The sequence below is a fragment of the Glycine max genome, chromosome 13 (genome assembly GCF_000004515.6).
Source record: "Glycine max cultivar Williams 82 chromosome 13, Glycine_max_v4.0, whole genome shotgun sequence".
Classification (NCBI taxonomy): domain Eukaryota; kingdom Viridiplantae; phylum Streptophyta; class Magnoliopsida; order Fabales; family Fabaceae; genus Glycine; species Glycine max.
The window spans coordinates 18,255,507-18,272,220 of NC_038249.2; the positions used below are offsets into that span (position 1 = coordinate 18,255,507).

The 16,714-nt window shown below is 29.2% G+C and overlaps 1 protein-coding gene across 1 annotated transcript in view; it reads left to right on the forward strand.

The window, feature by feature from the left end:
- Positions 1-12,193: 12,193 nt before the first annotated feature.
- The window catches only part of LOC100813127 (ubiquitin-fold modifier 1), a gene marked incomplete at its 5' end in the record, with an annotated part of 6,390 nt that continues 1,869 nt past the window's right edge, over positions 12,194-16,714 (forward strand). Inside the window, 2 exons of the mRNA XM_014766226.3 lie at positions 12,194-12,311; positions 16,654-16,686. Of these exons, the coding sequence (XP_014621712.3) occupies positions 12,194-12,311; positions 16,654-16,686 (151 nt within the window). The remainder of the gene's footprint in view (positions 12,312-16,653; positions 16,687-16,714) is intronic.

Sequence of the window (16,714 nt, forward strand, 5' to 3'; positions counted from 1 at the left end):
TGCTAGCAAAAATATTATACATTTGTTTTTGTTTTGCTTTTTGTAGAACACTGGAATAGCTGCCACAGTCCAGGAATATTCCGTTTGAAGAAAAGGGAAATGATATTTTGCACCCCAAAAAAACGAACTTCTAAAATTGATATACGGACAATGGGACTAAATAAACATCTTATAACGGATTATAACTATAATTGATATACAAAAATTTAGAAAAAGGAAATTCCTACAGTTTATATATATATATATATATATATATATATATATATATATATATATATATATATATATATTAATCATTTGAAAATTCATATTCACATCAATTTTATATCAATATATACAAAATAAGTTATTTCCTCTGTCTCATTTTAATTGTCAGATTTTTGGTATATTTTTATTTTTATTTGTCTGTCATTTTAAAATTCAAGATTATATTAATTATTCTTTTATTAATTATATTCTTATTTATTTATTAATTTTTAATTAATTTACACATTTATTTAACGTAGAGTGAAAATGAAATGGGAAAAAAATAAAAAATTCTATAATTATTTTATTAAAATCAAGAAATTTATTATATTTTCTCATTTCTACATAATAACCTATATAGATAAAAAAAAAAGTGAGTAATACACGGTTATCCATTATTATGATTAGAGGATAATTAAATAACTGAGTTTACATGTTACTTTAATTACTTAGCCCGTTAATGTAGTGAATTGTATTTAAAAAGAAGAAAAAAAAAAAAGGAAGGTTACCCATGAGTAGGGGTGGGTAAGCGGGCCGGCCCGCCCGTGTAAGATCCACCCGCATAAGCCCGCATTGGCAGCGGACCGGACCAATCCGCCCCCGCTTCTTACATGGATCAAATAAATTGGTCTGCCCTCGTCCCGCGGACCCCGCGGGTCAAACGGGCCGGTCCACAGGTCTAGCTTTAAAAGAATTTTAATTTTAATAAAAATACAATATAATCAAATTAAGTTCAATACAAATGTAAATAAAATGTCAATAATTAGTCAATTACATCAATAAAATAAATAAATCATACAAAAACATAATTCATCATGTTTATAACTTGCAGATCAAGAGTTTCGTGGTTCATTCCCTTATCCCATGATTTTGTCATATAATAATAGACAAGTGAAGTGTGATGGGTGTAGCAAGTTCATGAAAACAAAAGTATCTCTGCGACAGAATTGAGAAAAGAGGCATAGAATTTAAGAGTTCAACAACAATGAATCTACCCCAACAAAAATAGGATAAAAACAAATTCTAGAGAAAGAAGAGATGTACTTTGCGTGGTGGCGCGGTGGTGGACCGAGACTGTGCCGCTGTGGTATGTCGTGTGACTGCGTGAGTGTTAGTCGCGTTTTGTCTTCTTTGCAAGGGAAAGAGTCGTATGACATGCGAGTGTGCGTGACTACGTGGTGGAAAAAACCGCGAGGAGAAAAAATGTTCTTAGTATGCTACAATGATAACTACTAAATATGATATGGGTTATTTTTTATAATAAAAATATATTTAAAAATATTTATTTAACAATTATTTTTTGCTTAAATGATAAAAATTGATATTTTTATTATTTATGACTTGCAGATATGAAAAGGATAGGTTAAAAGAGAAAAAGATCGAAAAAATATCAAAAAGGAAGATTTTTATTATTTATCACTTATCTTTTTTTATATTAATCTTTTATTTTTCTTATCTTATCTTTTTTATCTTTATCATCTTTTAATTTAAATCTTTTATTTTTATCTTTAAATCTTTTATTTTTATCTAATATATATTTCTTTATCTATTATTTTAAAAGAAAAGTTTAAAGTAAAAAAGAGAAAATCAAATCTAATATAATTGGGTCAGGGTCACACAAATCAAACCTAATACGGGTTGCGGGTAACCAGCGGACCCCGCGGGCCAAACCCGCATAGTCCGCGGGTTAAGTGGGGCGAGCCCAAAAATATGACATAACCATGGACCGTTTAAAAAAATTGGTTCGTAACCCGCACGGACCGCGGATTCCGCGGGCCAGTCCATGGACTTGGACCCATTTACCCACCCCTACCCATGAGCCAATCTAACATAATTCATCAAACATCTTTTTCCAACCGATGAATGTTACTTATATTGTTTATAAGCCTATAAATGCATTCACTTAATTGCACACAAAATGAGTGAATATCTTATTAATAGAGTTAATAGTAAATTAAGTATAGAGGTTCATGTTTCTTTTAATTAGAACAAAAAATTAGGACAAAAAAAATGAATTCATTTTTTTCTTATATAAAAAAGAAATCACAAGTCTCTTTTTGTTAACGGTGTCAATGGAGTTTAAGAGAGTTACACCATAGGTTATAAGTGAAAAACAATCGATAAGACTTTTGTAGAGTCAAATAACATAGGAGTATGACTACGAGCACAATTTGCAAACAAATATAAGAGGTGGGAAAGTAATTTACTCTAAATTTTAATTACAATACAATAATATAATTTATATATTAAAAAATTAATTATATAAAAAATCTAAAATATTAGTTTAATTGATTTATAAAACATTTGGTGCGCTTGATTCCAAAAAAAAAAAACTTTTCTACACTTGAGTGAAAATAAGAACCCTATCAAGTATCTTTACCTCTTTCCAAGGTATCAATTTGATTACCTCTTTTCTTTTTTTTATCAATTTCATTATTATTTTGAATTTTTATAACTTGAACATCTTGAAACTCGTCATGTCTCTTAAAAGAAGTAACAACAATATTTATAATAAATGATAAACTTGAAAAGAATTAATAAACATATTTAACTTCTCTGGATGATATAAACAAAGTTAATTGCAATCTACAAGACATGAGATGAACAAAGTAAGCATAAGGGTCTTCACACCACATATCACTACATCATTATAACCTTGTTCACAAATATTGAAGATCATGACGGGAAATGATTCAACATACTGTTCGAATTTTTTATTCCTATATAAGCTAATATTATAAGATAATTATATTAGTTATTTATTATTAGTAGATTTTATTTTATGTGATTAAATTAAGTGAGTCTATTAGACAATTAAATCAGATTATATGAACTTAAATGAAAGGATGTCAGTGTTGGCTCATTAGGGAATAATGAGAACCTTATTAAGTTAAAACACTATAAGAAGGTTATGGTCCCCAATATACTGAGCTGTCACATATGCTTTATCTTCTCCCATTCGAAGAATTACAAAGGTCCTATTAAGGAATAAAGATGTTTCGATTTAGGAAGAATCATGAAGCCACCAATTACGCGGTTAGCCAATTATCCGTTTCATAACAGATCCTAATTAAGAAGAGTACATAGATTAGAAATCACCTAGGGATTCAGATTTCATTGTGTTTGTTTGATCAATCATTATAGATCCAGGTAGTCCTAAAACTCTTCTTGATAATCTAACGTAATGTGTTTCTGGTAGTTATATTGGTATTTTATAAGGATCCCCTAAAATACCAACAAGTGGTATCAGAGCCACCATTATTGTTAGATTATTGGGAATTAAAGTTTTTTTTTCTTGCAATACACTGGTTTGTTGAAATTGGGTTGTTTTTTTGTTTCATAAAAAATGTTACTTTGATGTTTTTCTGATCATGGTTTTTGATGATTGGCTTTTAACATCTAATCGTGTATTCGTTTGTTTCACTTCATTTTGGATAAAATTCATGTTTCACGCTTCTTGTAATGCTAATAAATTAAAGGAGAAACATTATTATATATTTTATTTATATAACTTTGGTTTTCTAATGTGGGAGCAAATTAAAGTTGAAGGTGAAGTGAAGTTTCTCCAATCTCCAAGGTGCATTGCACAAACATCACAATCATAAATCATACTAAGGAAATATTTTTTATGAATAATCTTATTATTTTTTATTTATATAAAATATTTTAAAGATTTCTTTTAGGAATTTATACATGATTTTTTTTAATTTCTTTCATAAATTTGTGATAACGTTATTTACGGATCCAATATTTACTTGAGGTATTTTAAGTATAAATCAATGATAACATTAAATATAATTTAAGGATATGATATTTATTTGTCGTAATTAATGTTTTATATTTTTTTGCTATCGTGATTGAGTGTAAATTTAGCCGTAATAGATCATTCCCATCTATTTGTATGTCTATTATTTTTTTAATTAAACTAATTAACACGATATATTGCAAAAGTAATCCCTATTGTGAAAATTGATTTAATTAAAATTCATAGATTTTGTCTGAAATTATTTATACGAATTGTGTTCGGCCCAAAGGAAGGTTCAATTTGGCCAAATAATATTTTGTACATGTAATGATAAATGTGAAAATTATAAATGTATTTTCATATGAATAATAGTTGGTCCAAAGAAAGGCTATCATTTGATAGAATTTATGGTCAATATTTGATCATTGCGTTGAGAGTATCAATTACAAATTAATTTCTTTAAGAATTAATGTTGTGCTAGGTATCTTGTGATGGATCTGTTCAGTAAAATATTTGCATGTTCTATTATATATATTTTTATATAACTAAATTATATGTGAAAGTTGTGTAATTTTAATACATCACATTTATTATATTAAATTGTCTTATATTTTTTGATTAAATTGATTTAAACAACATGTTGTCAAAGTTACATCTGTTGCGTAAGTTGATTTGATTGAATTTACATGGATGTTATATAGAATTATTCATGCGAATTGTGTTCAGTCCAAAGGAAGACACAATTTGGCAGAATAATAACATGTTTGCGATGGTAAACATGTGCCGATTATAATAGTGTGATTTTCCATATGAATAATGAAATGTTCAAAGACAATCATTATTTGACCGGAAAAATCATCATATAAGTTTTCTATGTGAGAAATTGAGTGTTCAAAGACAACCTTTGTTTGACAAGACTTATCACCAATGTTTGATCAATGCGTTGAGAATACCACTTGTAGTTAGTCTTTTTCAATCCAAAGATTGAGGATTAATGACGCGCTAGGTATCTTGTTTGGGTCTTGAAATTTAGGATAAATATTATGTGTGCATTGTATGTTTATTATTCTCTTCTTTAATTGATGTTGTTGTTACTACTATGGTTTAAATTACTCATATTATTTAAATCCCAAAGTTGCATGTATAAAATTTAGAGTTTTAGGAGAGTCAGTTGAGAGTTGAAGATATTGCATAATTTTTTTTTAGCGAAGAAACAAGAGAACAAGATAAGAAATTTCCATTTTGCTTTTGTATGATGAGACATATAAAAAAAGGTCTCATTTACACTATTTAGTGTGTGAAAATGGTAAACTTCTCATTAATATTTGCTTTAAAGTTAATTTAGTTTTATACCAAAGGACGTTAGTGGGTAGATTTTGATTCTACTACTCACAAAAGCATGTCTATATGATGTTACCTATGGAATCATCCGCCAAGTGATAATGAAAGATTCTTCTATGTGGGCAATGACATAAAGTTATAGTCGAAGTTATGAGAACTTTTATGTTGTTTTAAAAGACTCAATTTCTTTTGAATTTGATTGAGACATATATTGAGTTATTTATTAAACCAAATTTTATTTCTAATTTGGACAAATTCAGTTATTTTTGTCCAATTAGAAATAATAAAGTTAGTCTCTCATGTAATTCAAATGTTGCAAGTTATGAGTTCTTTAATGAATATTTGAGTGTTCCTATTACAAACAATTTTGGGTGGTGCAAAACTTAAAATTAAATGAGAATTTTGTTGTTTTATAACATAAATGCTTAAGTAATATCTCTTAATAAAGAATTTGGATGCTTGTGTTATAGAAAATTTTTGGATCTTTTATATTGGTTGGACCTTATAGTCTACATTGAGTATATAAAGGAAAAATTAACAAACAAAATGGAATTTAGGTGCTAAAAGAAATAAGGATATCTTAGAACTAATACATACATATATTAGTGTTTTATTCCTTATGGATTCATTGAATGAACAAATGTATTTTATTATGTTTACAGATGATTCCTTTTTATTTAAAGCTCTCGCATGTATAAGTTTTAACATTCCACTTTAAAATCATGTTTGAGACTGGAATGAAAGACTTCTTAAGGAAATTGAGTTTGGAGGGGAAAGAAACATAAGGAGTATTGCCTTTAAAGAATAACCTGTTATTGACAATAGATAAGTCTTTGTACTTATCATTGTTCAAGAAACGAATATGGTAATTAAATAATGATGTTACTCCTAATATTATTAAAAGACAATACGACACTGAGATTCTCTCTCAAGCACCATCTAAAGTTCAAACTCAATATCCACCAGAGAAAAGGAAAATGTAATTTGATATGATTATATCATATTTCTTGAAAAACATAAATATGATATTAGGTTGACTAAGAAGGTCTAATTGACCTTAGTCAAGTCATGTTGTGCTCTAACTCTCAAGTGGATTGATGCCATAAATAATGTAATAAAATCGATGGTTGAACATGACATTTGGGATATCGTCAAATTGCTTGAAAGTGTGAAACCCATAAGTTGTAGATAAATATCTATAGTCAAAAGGGATTCAATGGGTAATATTGAGATATATAAAGTTTGTCCTGAAGCCAAAAGTTTTACAAGAAGGAAGGCATTCTTCACAAAGAGATTTTCTCTCTAATTTCTTAGAAAAACTTTTTAGGACTATAATGACACTGTAGATCATTTTGATAATTTTTTGCATAGATGGATGTAAATATCTCGTTTCTAAATAGAAACATTGATGAAACACCATACGGTGCAACCAAAAAACCTTGTTTAAGATTATCTAAAGTCTATGGTATGTAAACTAAAGAAATCCATTTAAGCTTTTAAACAAGTCTCTCGTCTATGGTATTACAAAATTCATCAAGATTATCTCTTATGTCATTGAGGTAAATTTGGTTGATGATTGTGTGTGCTAAAAGTTTAGTAGGAGTAAATTTATTATTTTGGTGTTATATATTGATGACATCCTACTATCATCATACGATTTATTGTTGCAAAACAGTTATATTGTAATTTATCATGTATGTTTAAGTTTATTTTTCATTGTCCTGAAATAATTTTTAGTAAGAGTCCTAAGGTGATATATGAGTAATCTTGATATGCAACACTAGAAAGTAGTAAAGTGCATTATGCATTAATTGAAGAGAACAAGAAACTACATGTTTTTGTATCAAAAGTCTAGAAGTTTAAAGATCATTGGGTATTTTGACTTTGATTTTTTGAAATATCTTAATAGCAATCACTCCACATAAGAATCCATATTTAACAATGTTGGTGGAGTTAATATTTTGCTATGAGATATCAGACTAGAATTTATGATTGTTATATTATTGTAACTGGGTTGCCTGTTGTTGCCAACATTAAGTAGTCATCGGGTGTTTATTGGGATAATACCTTAGTGGTATTATTAAGGATTCAATCAAGTAAAAATTTGTTGACATAAAGTATTTGGTTGTTAAATAAATAATTCAGAAAATACATATTTGTATTAGAACATATAGAAACTCATTGCATGCTAGCTGATCCACTTACTAAAGGTATGACACTTAAAGTTTTTCATGAGCACATTGCTCATATGGGTGTAATTCCTGATAGTACCTTAGTTTAGTGGGAATCTTACTTATGTTCTATATCTTATGATTTACAAACATTTTATTGTTTGGATTTTTTGCAAAAATAAAGTTGAAGTTTATCGTTTCATTATAAGCTTGTTTTGTTTGTAATATTTATGTTATGTTTGGATAGATCTCTATAAAGAATAAAGTTTGGACCAATTGGAAATAGGCATGACTAAGATCACGTTGCATGTAATTTCCATGTTGATTATCCATATTGACCTATGTCATTGAGTGTACTGATGTGGTGGTCATTGGGATCTAGTTACATTTGTTGTAATGACGAAAGCCGCAATGATTTCATTATTGATATATGAAATGGACTAGGTTGTTAAGGTGAAAGACTAAATGTAAATAACATACAAATGTGTGCTTAAGGATTTTTTATATAATTGTTACATTATGTAACTTAAGTGGGAGATTGTTGAAATTTTCTATTCCAATAATTAATGTGGGCTAATATTATAAGACAATTATATTAGTTATTTATCATTAGTGAGTTTTATTTTATTTGATCAAATTAAGTGAGTCCGTTAGACAACTAAATCATATGATATGGACTTAAATGAGCAAATGTCAATGTTGGCCCATTAGGGGATAATGAGAACCCTATTAGGTTAGCACACTATAAGAATGTTATGGTCCCCAATATATCGAGTCGTCACATATAATTTCTCTTCTCTCTATTTGAAGAGTTACGAAGGTCCTATTAAGGAATAAAGAGGTTTCGATTGAGGAAGAACCATGAAACCACCAATTACGTTGTTAGTCGGTTATCCGTTTCGTAACAGATCCTAAGAAGAGTACATAGATCAGAAATCACCTACGGATTCAAATTCCACTGTGTTTGTTTGATCAATCATTATGGATCCAAGTATTCCTAAAACTCTTCTTGATAATCTAACGTAATGTGTTTCTGGTGGTTATATTGGTATTTTATAAGGATCCCTTAAAATTTCAACACATATCTCTTTTTAAGAGTTAATTCCATGGTATCTTTGAAATGTTAATTATGAAAAAAAAACTCTCAGATGAAGACATCATATTGGCAAATCTCAAAATAATAGTGATTTGGTCTCTCTTTGACTTGTTTTGAATTTCGTCAATAAGTATGTAAAATTCGACATTACTAACTTCTTTCCTAATTCCATTTTGTACTTTGCTAGCAATTATTTGCAGAATCTCCTTTTGAATTTTAGGAAATGAGTATATTTGTAGAGCATTTTCTAGCTCAACACTAGCAACTTTATCATTATAAGATGTTAAAAGTTTTAATTGCTCAATAAAATTCCCCTTATTTTTAGTCAAACTTTCATCATTTTTTCTAAAAGCACATGCTTGGAAAGTCACTAAAAAAATGCCATCAATTTTAACCTAAAGTCACGTTCGCCTATTTTTCATTTCTTCTTATGCTTGTTTTCCAAATAACCTTTGAATAAGTTGAGATTGATTCTTGAGAACTTCACAAAACTTTATAGTCATCATATGTGATGAATTGGGATTTCCCCCACATATCCTGAAAAGGATAATTTATTCTCATTGACTTTCTTCCATTCATTAAATCCATCAAAATATAAATCCTTTTACATATCTTGATTCCTTCTCGCAAAAAAAAACATGGTAGATAATAGATAGAATCATTTTTAGACGGATATTCCATCCAATGTGAATGTGCATTAAACCAAGATTGAAAATTAAGGAGAGCTCGCTTGATTAGTTGAGTTGTATGTGAGTTGTTGTAAATCCTCTTATACTTGAGTTCAATTCTTATAAATAAATAAATAAATAAATAACTTAAAATTGTTGATGATTATTCCTTCCTCCTAAAAAAAGGATTTTATATATGCCTTGATTGATATGGACCAGCCTTGAGATAAAGCAAGTCAAATTTCTTCTCTTTGATAAAAGTAAACTCATATATCATTGAACGTAATCCAGGATCATGCTCTATATTAATAACATATGTTTCTTTTAACTGAATTATTCTACATTTTAAAGGTTGTTCATCAAGTTTGAACCTTATGGGTCAAACAGTTGAAATTTATAGCATAGAAATAGATTTAGATGGATCAAAATTATTGACATCTTTTTACATAAAGATTGAAGAAGTTGTTTGAGTTGTCACACTTCAACAATCGAATTATAATTTTTTTTCAAACACACATAAACATAAAAAATAATATTAAAAAAATAATATTATCCATAAACCTAAAACCAACCCAAAGTCATATCCAAACCCAAAAATTAAGTTTTTTCCTTGGAACCTCATGGGTGTCCCAAAGAAAAACAAAAATGGAATATAAAAGAGGGAGAGTATGTGCTTATTATACCATGCTATATCCAATGACACTAAAGAGAGAAGAAAAAAAATCCTCCTTTGAACAAGACAACCAAATTCTCAAATCCTCGAGGAATGATTTTTCTTGGAGTAAAAGGAAAGTTTTTAGGCAAAACGATGAAAAGGGGATAATTTTTTTTAAAAATTACCAAATGGGAGTAAAATTTAAATTAATACCTCAAAAGGGGTTCTGAATTGAAAGTTGTAAACTATATTACGACTTTCTTTTCTTTTCTTTTTCTTTTTTGATTGAAGTTGTAAAAAATTTTATAATTTCAATTTTTTTTTTCAACACAACTTTAAAGTCGTAAGGAAGTTTTTTCTTTTTCTTTTTTCCATTGAAGTTGTAAAGTATTTTATGACTTCAATTTTTTATTTTTTCAGCATGACTTTAAAGTGTAAGGATTTTATTTTTTGAAAAATCGTAAATAATTTTTTATTTAAATTATTTAATAAATTAATGTATGTATTCTTTTTTAGTTTTATTTAATATTTTTATATTTTTTATATTGTTTTATTTAATATTTTTATATTTTTGTTTATTGTTTTATTTAATATATTTCTATATTTTTTTACCAATGTTAAGGATTATTATTTATTTTATAAATTTAAAAATAATACAAAAGACTTAAATTTTTTACTAATATTTTGTGAATAAAAAGCATACGATGGTGTCATGTGCTATGACTTCTTTGTTAAACATTAATTCATTAGATAATTAGCATAAAAATTATTTACGACTTTTAAAAAAAATCCTTATGACTTTAAAGTTGTGCTAAAAAATGAATAAAAAAAATTAAAATGGTAAAATACTTTATGACTTTTAATTCAGAAGTTGTAGGGTAACCTACGACTTACCCCTTACAGGGTATTAATTTAAATATTACCTCCATTTTATAATTTTAAAAAATAATTACCCCACTTCCGTTGTTTTTTCAAATTTTTATATTGTTTAGATTTTCTAGAGTTTATGATTCTAAGAATTCCTCCTTTTTCACACTTAAGTTTTACTATACACACTCATTTTTCCAACATAAACTAAAATTCATCCTTTTAGTCCAAATCACTAAAACTCATTTACACATAATCAAATCACTAACTCATAAATTAATTCATTCATTCAAACACTTTAAATTAGATTTAATTAGTCTTGTAAGTTAATTAAATCACTTACAAAATCAATTATGGAAAAACACAATGTTACACCTACAAAAAATAAACATTAAAAGTTTTATATTATTTATATATTAAATATTTTTTATTAGAACTTTTTTAATTTTTATCTTCATATTCATATTGTGGTTGGTTAAGAAAATGAAAGAGACAAGGAAAATAATATTTTTAATTTTACCTTATTCAATTTAAAAATTTGTCCTTCCTCCAATATAATTTAGAGAAGAGGAAAATGATTTAAAATTTTTAGTTATTAAAAATAAATTGTATTAAAAATTTATTTATTTATTACTATTATTTATAGAGTAAATTGTATTGATATCTCCTGAAATTTTGTCAAATTTATTTAACTTATATACTTTTTGTCTTCACAATATACCGTGTTTTTTGTTTTGGTGCTTGTAATTTTTTTCTATTTTAGTTCTTATTATTTTATTTTAATCCGTATAAAATATTTATTTTCTTAGTTTAATCTTGATAATATTTTGTACATTTTAAATTAATCTCTTTGAAAAACTAATGGTAGGAACTAATAGAAAATTATTCATGTATTACAAGAAAAAAATGAGTATTTTATAAGAACTAAAATAAAATAATAAGGGCCAAAAGAGAAAAAAAATTACAAAAACTATTATAAAAACAATTTTATAAAGATAAAATAAAAAATCATATATTACATGAATTAAAAATATATTTAAGCTAAATTATTCTAATATCTTTTTTATATCATATTATATTATTTATATTAAATGCTAAAAAAGATATCATCTTAATTTATAGTTTTCTTTTATAATTCAAAGAATTGACACATTAATACAAAATTTAATTGCATTTGCATGAGTATGAAAGATGTATTTGATCTTTGAGTAAGTCGATAACACTCATGATTTATGACAGAGACAAATATATATATATATATATATATAATATATATATAAATATAATATATATATATATATATATATATATATATATATATATATATATATATATATCATTTCATTTTAATTCTAATTCTAATTCCTATTTAAAGTTTTCTTAATCGCTCCAATATTCTAATTTTCCATTTTTCGCAATTTCAGATTCAGCGTTCCAGAGGCTGCACCTTTCACCGCCGTTCTCAAATTCGCAGCCGAGGAATTCAAAGTGCCTCCCCAGACCAGCGCCATCATCACCAATGGTACTTTCTTTTTTCATCCCTTATTTCGAATTTTTGTCTATATTTTTAAAAATTAATTTTTTGTTATTTGGGATTGATTGAGCTTTTTTTTTTTTTTATCTGTTTTGTTTGGGTTTTAGATTTAACTATTGAATGGATTAGGAAGGTTAATTTTACGTTTTTTTGTGGGCGGGGTAAGAGAATATTTAAATTTACTGAGAGCTTTTCAAACATGAAATAGTGTTTTGGAATTGTGTGTTGGATACCGAACAAATGGTGTTTATTTTGGGGTGATAATGAGATTGTGAAACCTAAGAACCAAGATAATCAGATGTTTTTAAGAACTGGGCAAAATCTAAGATTATGAATTTTCTTTTGGCTAAAATGCTCTGTTCTTTTGTGGAAAAGAGCTTCATCGTAATTTCCGAACTAATTTGTCTTTTAATTCCCCTGGTTGCTAAGAAAATGAAAAGGAAGATAAATTATATACTAGTGACTAAGGATGGAAAGAGCATTGTGATCCATAGGCTCAACAAAAGTTTGTGTAATTTAAGCCTCTGACCATTCTGACCTCTCCTGGAATATTGACCTTTTATCATAATGTTGTATTCTTCACTCTTCATGTTGTCTTGTTTGAGAGGACTAAGTAGTGTGTCTGTCGTACATGTTATTGTTTTCTTTTTTCTTGGACATTACGAACATCTCCTGATTGGCATTTCATTTTCTTTATACATGTTTATTTTCCAATGGTACACTTGTGACTCTTGATTTTGATTGCTGAATTTGATGTCTCTCTTGTTTGTTTGACTTATTATGACTTCAGCTGCTGTCTTTGTAGCCAAATGTCCTCTTTCTGAGATTATTTCTTATTAATATTCATAATCCATTATAAATAATCCTAAATTACACATTAAACGTAAAAATAAGGAGAAATTTCTTTCGTTCAGTGTGTGTTTAGTATCACTTTCAGGGGAAATAATCACCTATTCTCCAAAAGCTTTCTCTAGAAACTAGCAAAAGTAAGTGATTATTTCTCCAAAATAAGTTGTATCAAACACACTCTCAATGGGTTGGTATGATGAGTAACTTCTATTGAATAGTAAATTTCTTATTTGAAATGTGATCCATTACTCTAATGTGTTACTGAGTATTGGCATTTGTACTTGAGCTTCAGTAAAAGAACTTTTGTTTTCAAATATTGCAAATACCACCTTATCACATGCTTCCAGTTTTTCCGCTTTCCACATTCTAGTCATGAATTATGCTCTCTTTTGCTTTAACTTGAAACAATTCATTACTCTTCCAATTCACAGATAAGAGATTATGGACTTTCAAATATTCCCACCTGTTCTCTTATAAATACAAAATGCTTTGTTCAGTTTATAATGTGCGCTCCTGACCACCATATGTTCCTTCTTAACAACCCTAGTTGGAAGTCAAAAGCTCTCTCTAAGTATGGTACAAATGACTTGTTGCAGATTCATAGGCATCTCATTACTCTTTCTCCAAATAAGTGTTATGTGTGAATCTGGTTCAGAAACAATGGGTTACTTGTTTTTGCTTTGTAGGGAAGCTACACTTCTTTAGATCTCGATCTCTTTTTGTGTTTCTTATAAGCACCGAGTGTGTCTCTTCAATGTGGAACAATTTTTTGCTGGTTTGCTGGAAAGGTTTTAGTAAAAGTAAGAGGCTGCTCTTTTATGGTAGTGCGACATTTATGTATTCCTTTGATGCACCTGTCTGGTGAAGAATGTTTGCATCTTTTAGGGTGTCTCTTTGTCCCTAAATTCTTCACTGCCATGGTGAAGAATGTCTTAATATCGTGTTTGGTTGGCGGAAAATGGAAGGGAGGGGGGGAGCAAAATCCCTCCTCATCCAATTTTAGCTCCCCTCCAATATTGGGGAATTTGGAGGATAGGAGAAGGGAATTTAAATCAGTTTAATTGTAATAACTAAAATACCCTTACTTATGTTTTGAAATTTAAAATTATAAGGTCACACATTCCGTACTTGACTTTATTCATCTACTTTGTATATTACTTAATTGCACATTCCTTGCCCTTTCAATGTTTTGGAGGATATTTTATCCTCCCCTAGTTGCACACATTCCTTATTTCGGTAATAAAATTTATTTTTTATATTAAAATAAGGCATTGTTGTGCTTTACACTATCCCATGGTGCTTCTTCAAGTGGGTTCTATGCCATCAATTGGTCCTTCGGGATCTAGTTTTAGAGAGAGAAAGGGTCATGGAGAGAAACCCTTGATTTCTGTGTGTAGTAATTCAGTGTCTAGCTTGGTATGGAGAGGATAGGTCCTTTTGTGTTAGAATAAAAGAAAGGGCAGGTAACATAGTGCAGTAGTACTACCATAGCAAAGAAGTACGAATCTATGACTAGCTGACAACAATAAATTAATATCTCATCACCAATCATAGAATCGTGTTAATTCACTATTGTCATACCCTAATTTCGTCCAGGGACTATCGTTCGTTGATCTTTTGATCCTTACTAATCGACTTACAATGTTGAACGCTAGTTACAGTGCAAAACAAGGAACCAACTAGTTTGCCTGGCCCCCAAGTTACTTTAGGGTGAAGGAATTAGCTTGCCTGGGCAAGCCAGTTACTTCAGGAGTAAGTATTAGCTCGCCTGGGCGAGCTGCCATTGCCCCAAGTGTCCATTTTCCTATAAATAGGCGTACTAGGGAGGTTGAGGGGAGGTTTCAAGGTTCAGAAGTGGAGGGAATTGAGAGAACTAAGAAAGAAGAAGAAGAAAGAAGAGAAAACGAAGTTGAGGCGTTGCCGAATCGACTGGATCAATCTCTACATCGTTCTTGTTCAGTGTTCTTCGTGCGACCGTCGTTAGTTTTGTTTTTTAAGATTGAATGTGATCTATGTACCCTTAGGGGTCCCCCTTGTTGTTTGTGCACATTCATCTTCTCCATCTATCATCAGCAATCTCTTTTTCTTTGTAAATTCAATCTTAACCGATCACTAGTATGTAAAGTTGTCTTAAAGAGATTGAAAGTTAATAAACAAAACCAAGATAAAACCAACTCATAACTAACTTCTTTTATCAAATATACTTGAATTTTCAAGGTCCAACGCCTTAACGATTCTCTCCGCTTTTCAAAATTTAAAACATCGTTTCAAGGTCCAACGCCTTAAACGACTTTTTGTTGTAATTAAAATGAATCTTTCAAAACATAAAATCAATTCAACACACAAACTTTCAGACTTAAAGAACTACGTAGGTCTGAATTCCTCATCGCACCTGAGGATACGTAGGAGCAAGGGCAACACCCTTGTCACCCCAAAAATAAAAAAATAAAAAGGAAAATAAATAATATTGAAGTCACGTTTTTACACACTCGATTAAAGGTTGTCGTCCCTTGTGACGGACGCGTGAAGTGCTAATATCTTCTTCATGTGTAAACAACTCCCGAACCCTTATTTTCAAACATTCGTAGACCTTTTTTTTTATTTTTCTAACGTTTTCCTTGAATAAACGTTGGTGACGACTCCGCTCGTTGTCTCCCTTGGAGACGAACGCTTTGGCTTACCTATCTTGCCTTCACACTCCCGTCGTAGGGTAGATTGCGACAACTAGGAAACCAAAGTTGCCCAAATGTGCAATGGTGAACTTTTTGACCATATAAGCATTAGAGCTAATTAGGGAGCTGTTGGCATACTATCCCCTAATGTATTACAAAATATAAACACTAATCCTTATTGATATTAATACTATTACTAGGTCATAATCCTATTTTAATAAGGAAACACATCCTGAAATATAGACAAATGTGAAAAACAATCTTAAGAGATAATCTTAATATATTCTAAATTACTTTAAGATACAATCAAGATATATTTGATATTTTGGGATATTCTAACCAGCACCAACGAGGGTTGGCTTAACTGGTAGTATGAGGATCATTGTCAATAAAAGAGGTTGTGGATTCGGTTCTTGTTAGTAGTCCTTCATTTATAAGTTATCTATGTTTAAACATTGTAACTTGTAAGCCCCCACCCAGGCTTGTGGCATGGCATGTCTTGATTTTGGAATTGGGCAACCTCCCTCCCCTTAAAAGTACACCAAAAAAGGGATTCAATTATGTTAATAAATCTATTAGGCTCAACAGCATTTTGGAATACATTGTAGTTCAGTGTATAGATACAAGGGATTTTTGTGGGTGTTTTCATAAAAGATTGGAGATATGTATAGTCCATGCAAAATACAAGAACTAAAAGCCATATATTACATGAACTAAAAATAATTTACTCTATATTCCTTTATCTTTCTGTTATAGTACCATCAAATGCCGATTTGCTATAAGACACATTCATTATGCTTTACTTGCAGATGTTGTTGGGATAAATCCTCAGCAAAGTGCAGGTATGTCATTTTGCAATTCTTTTTCCTG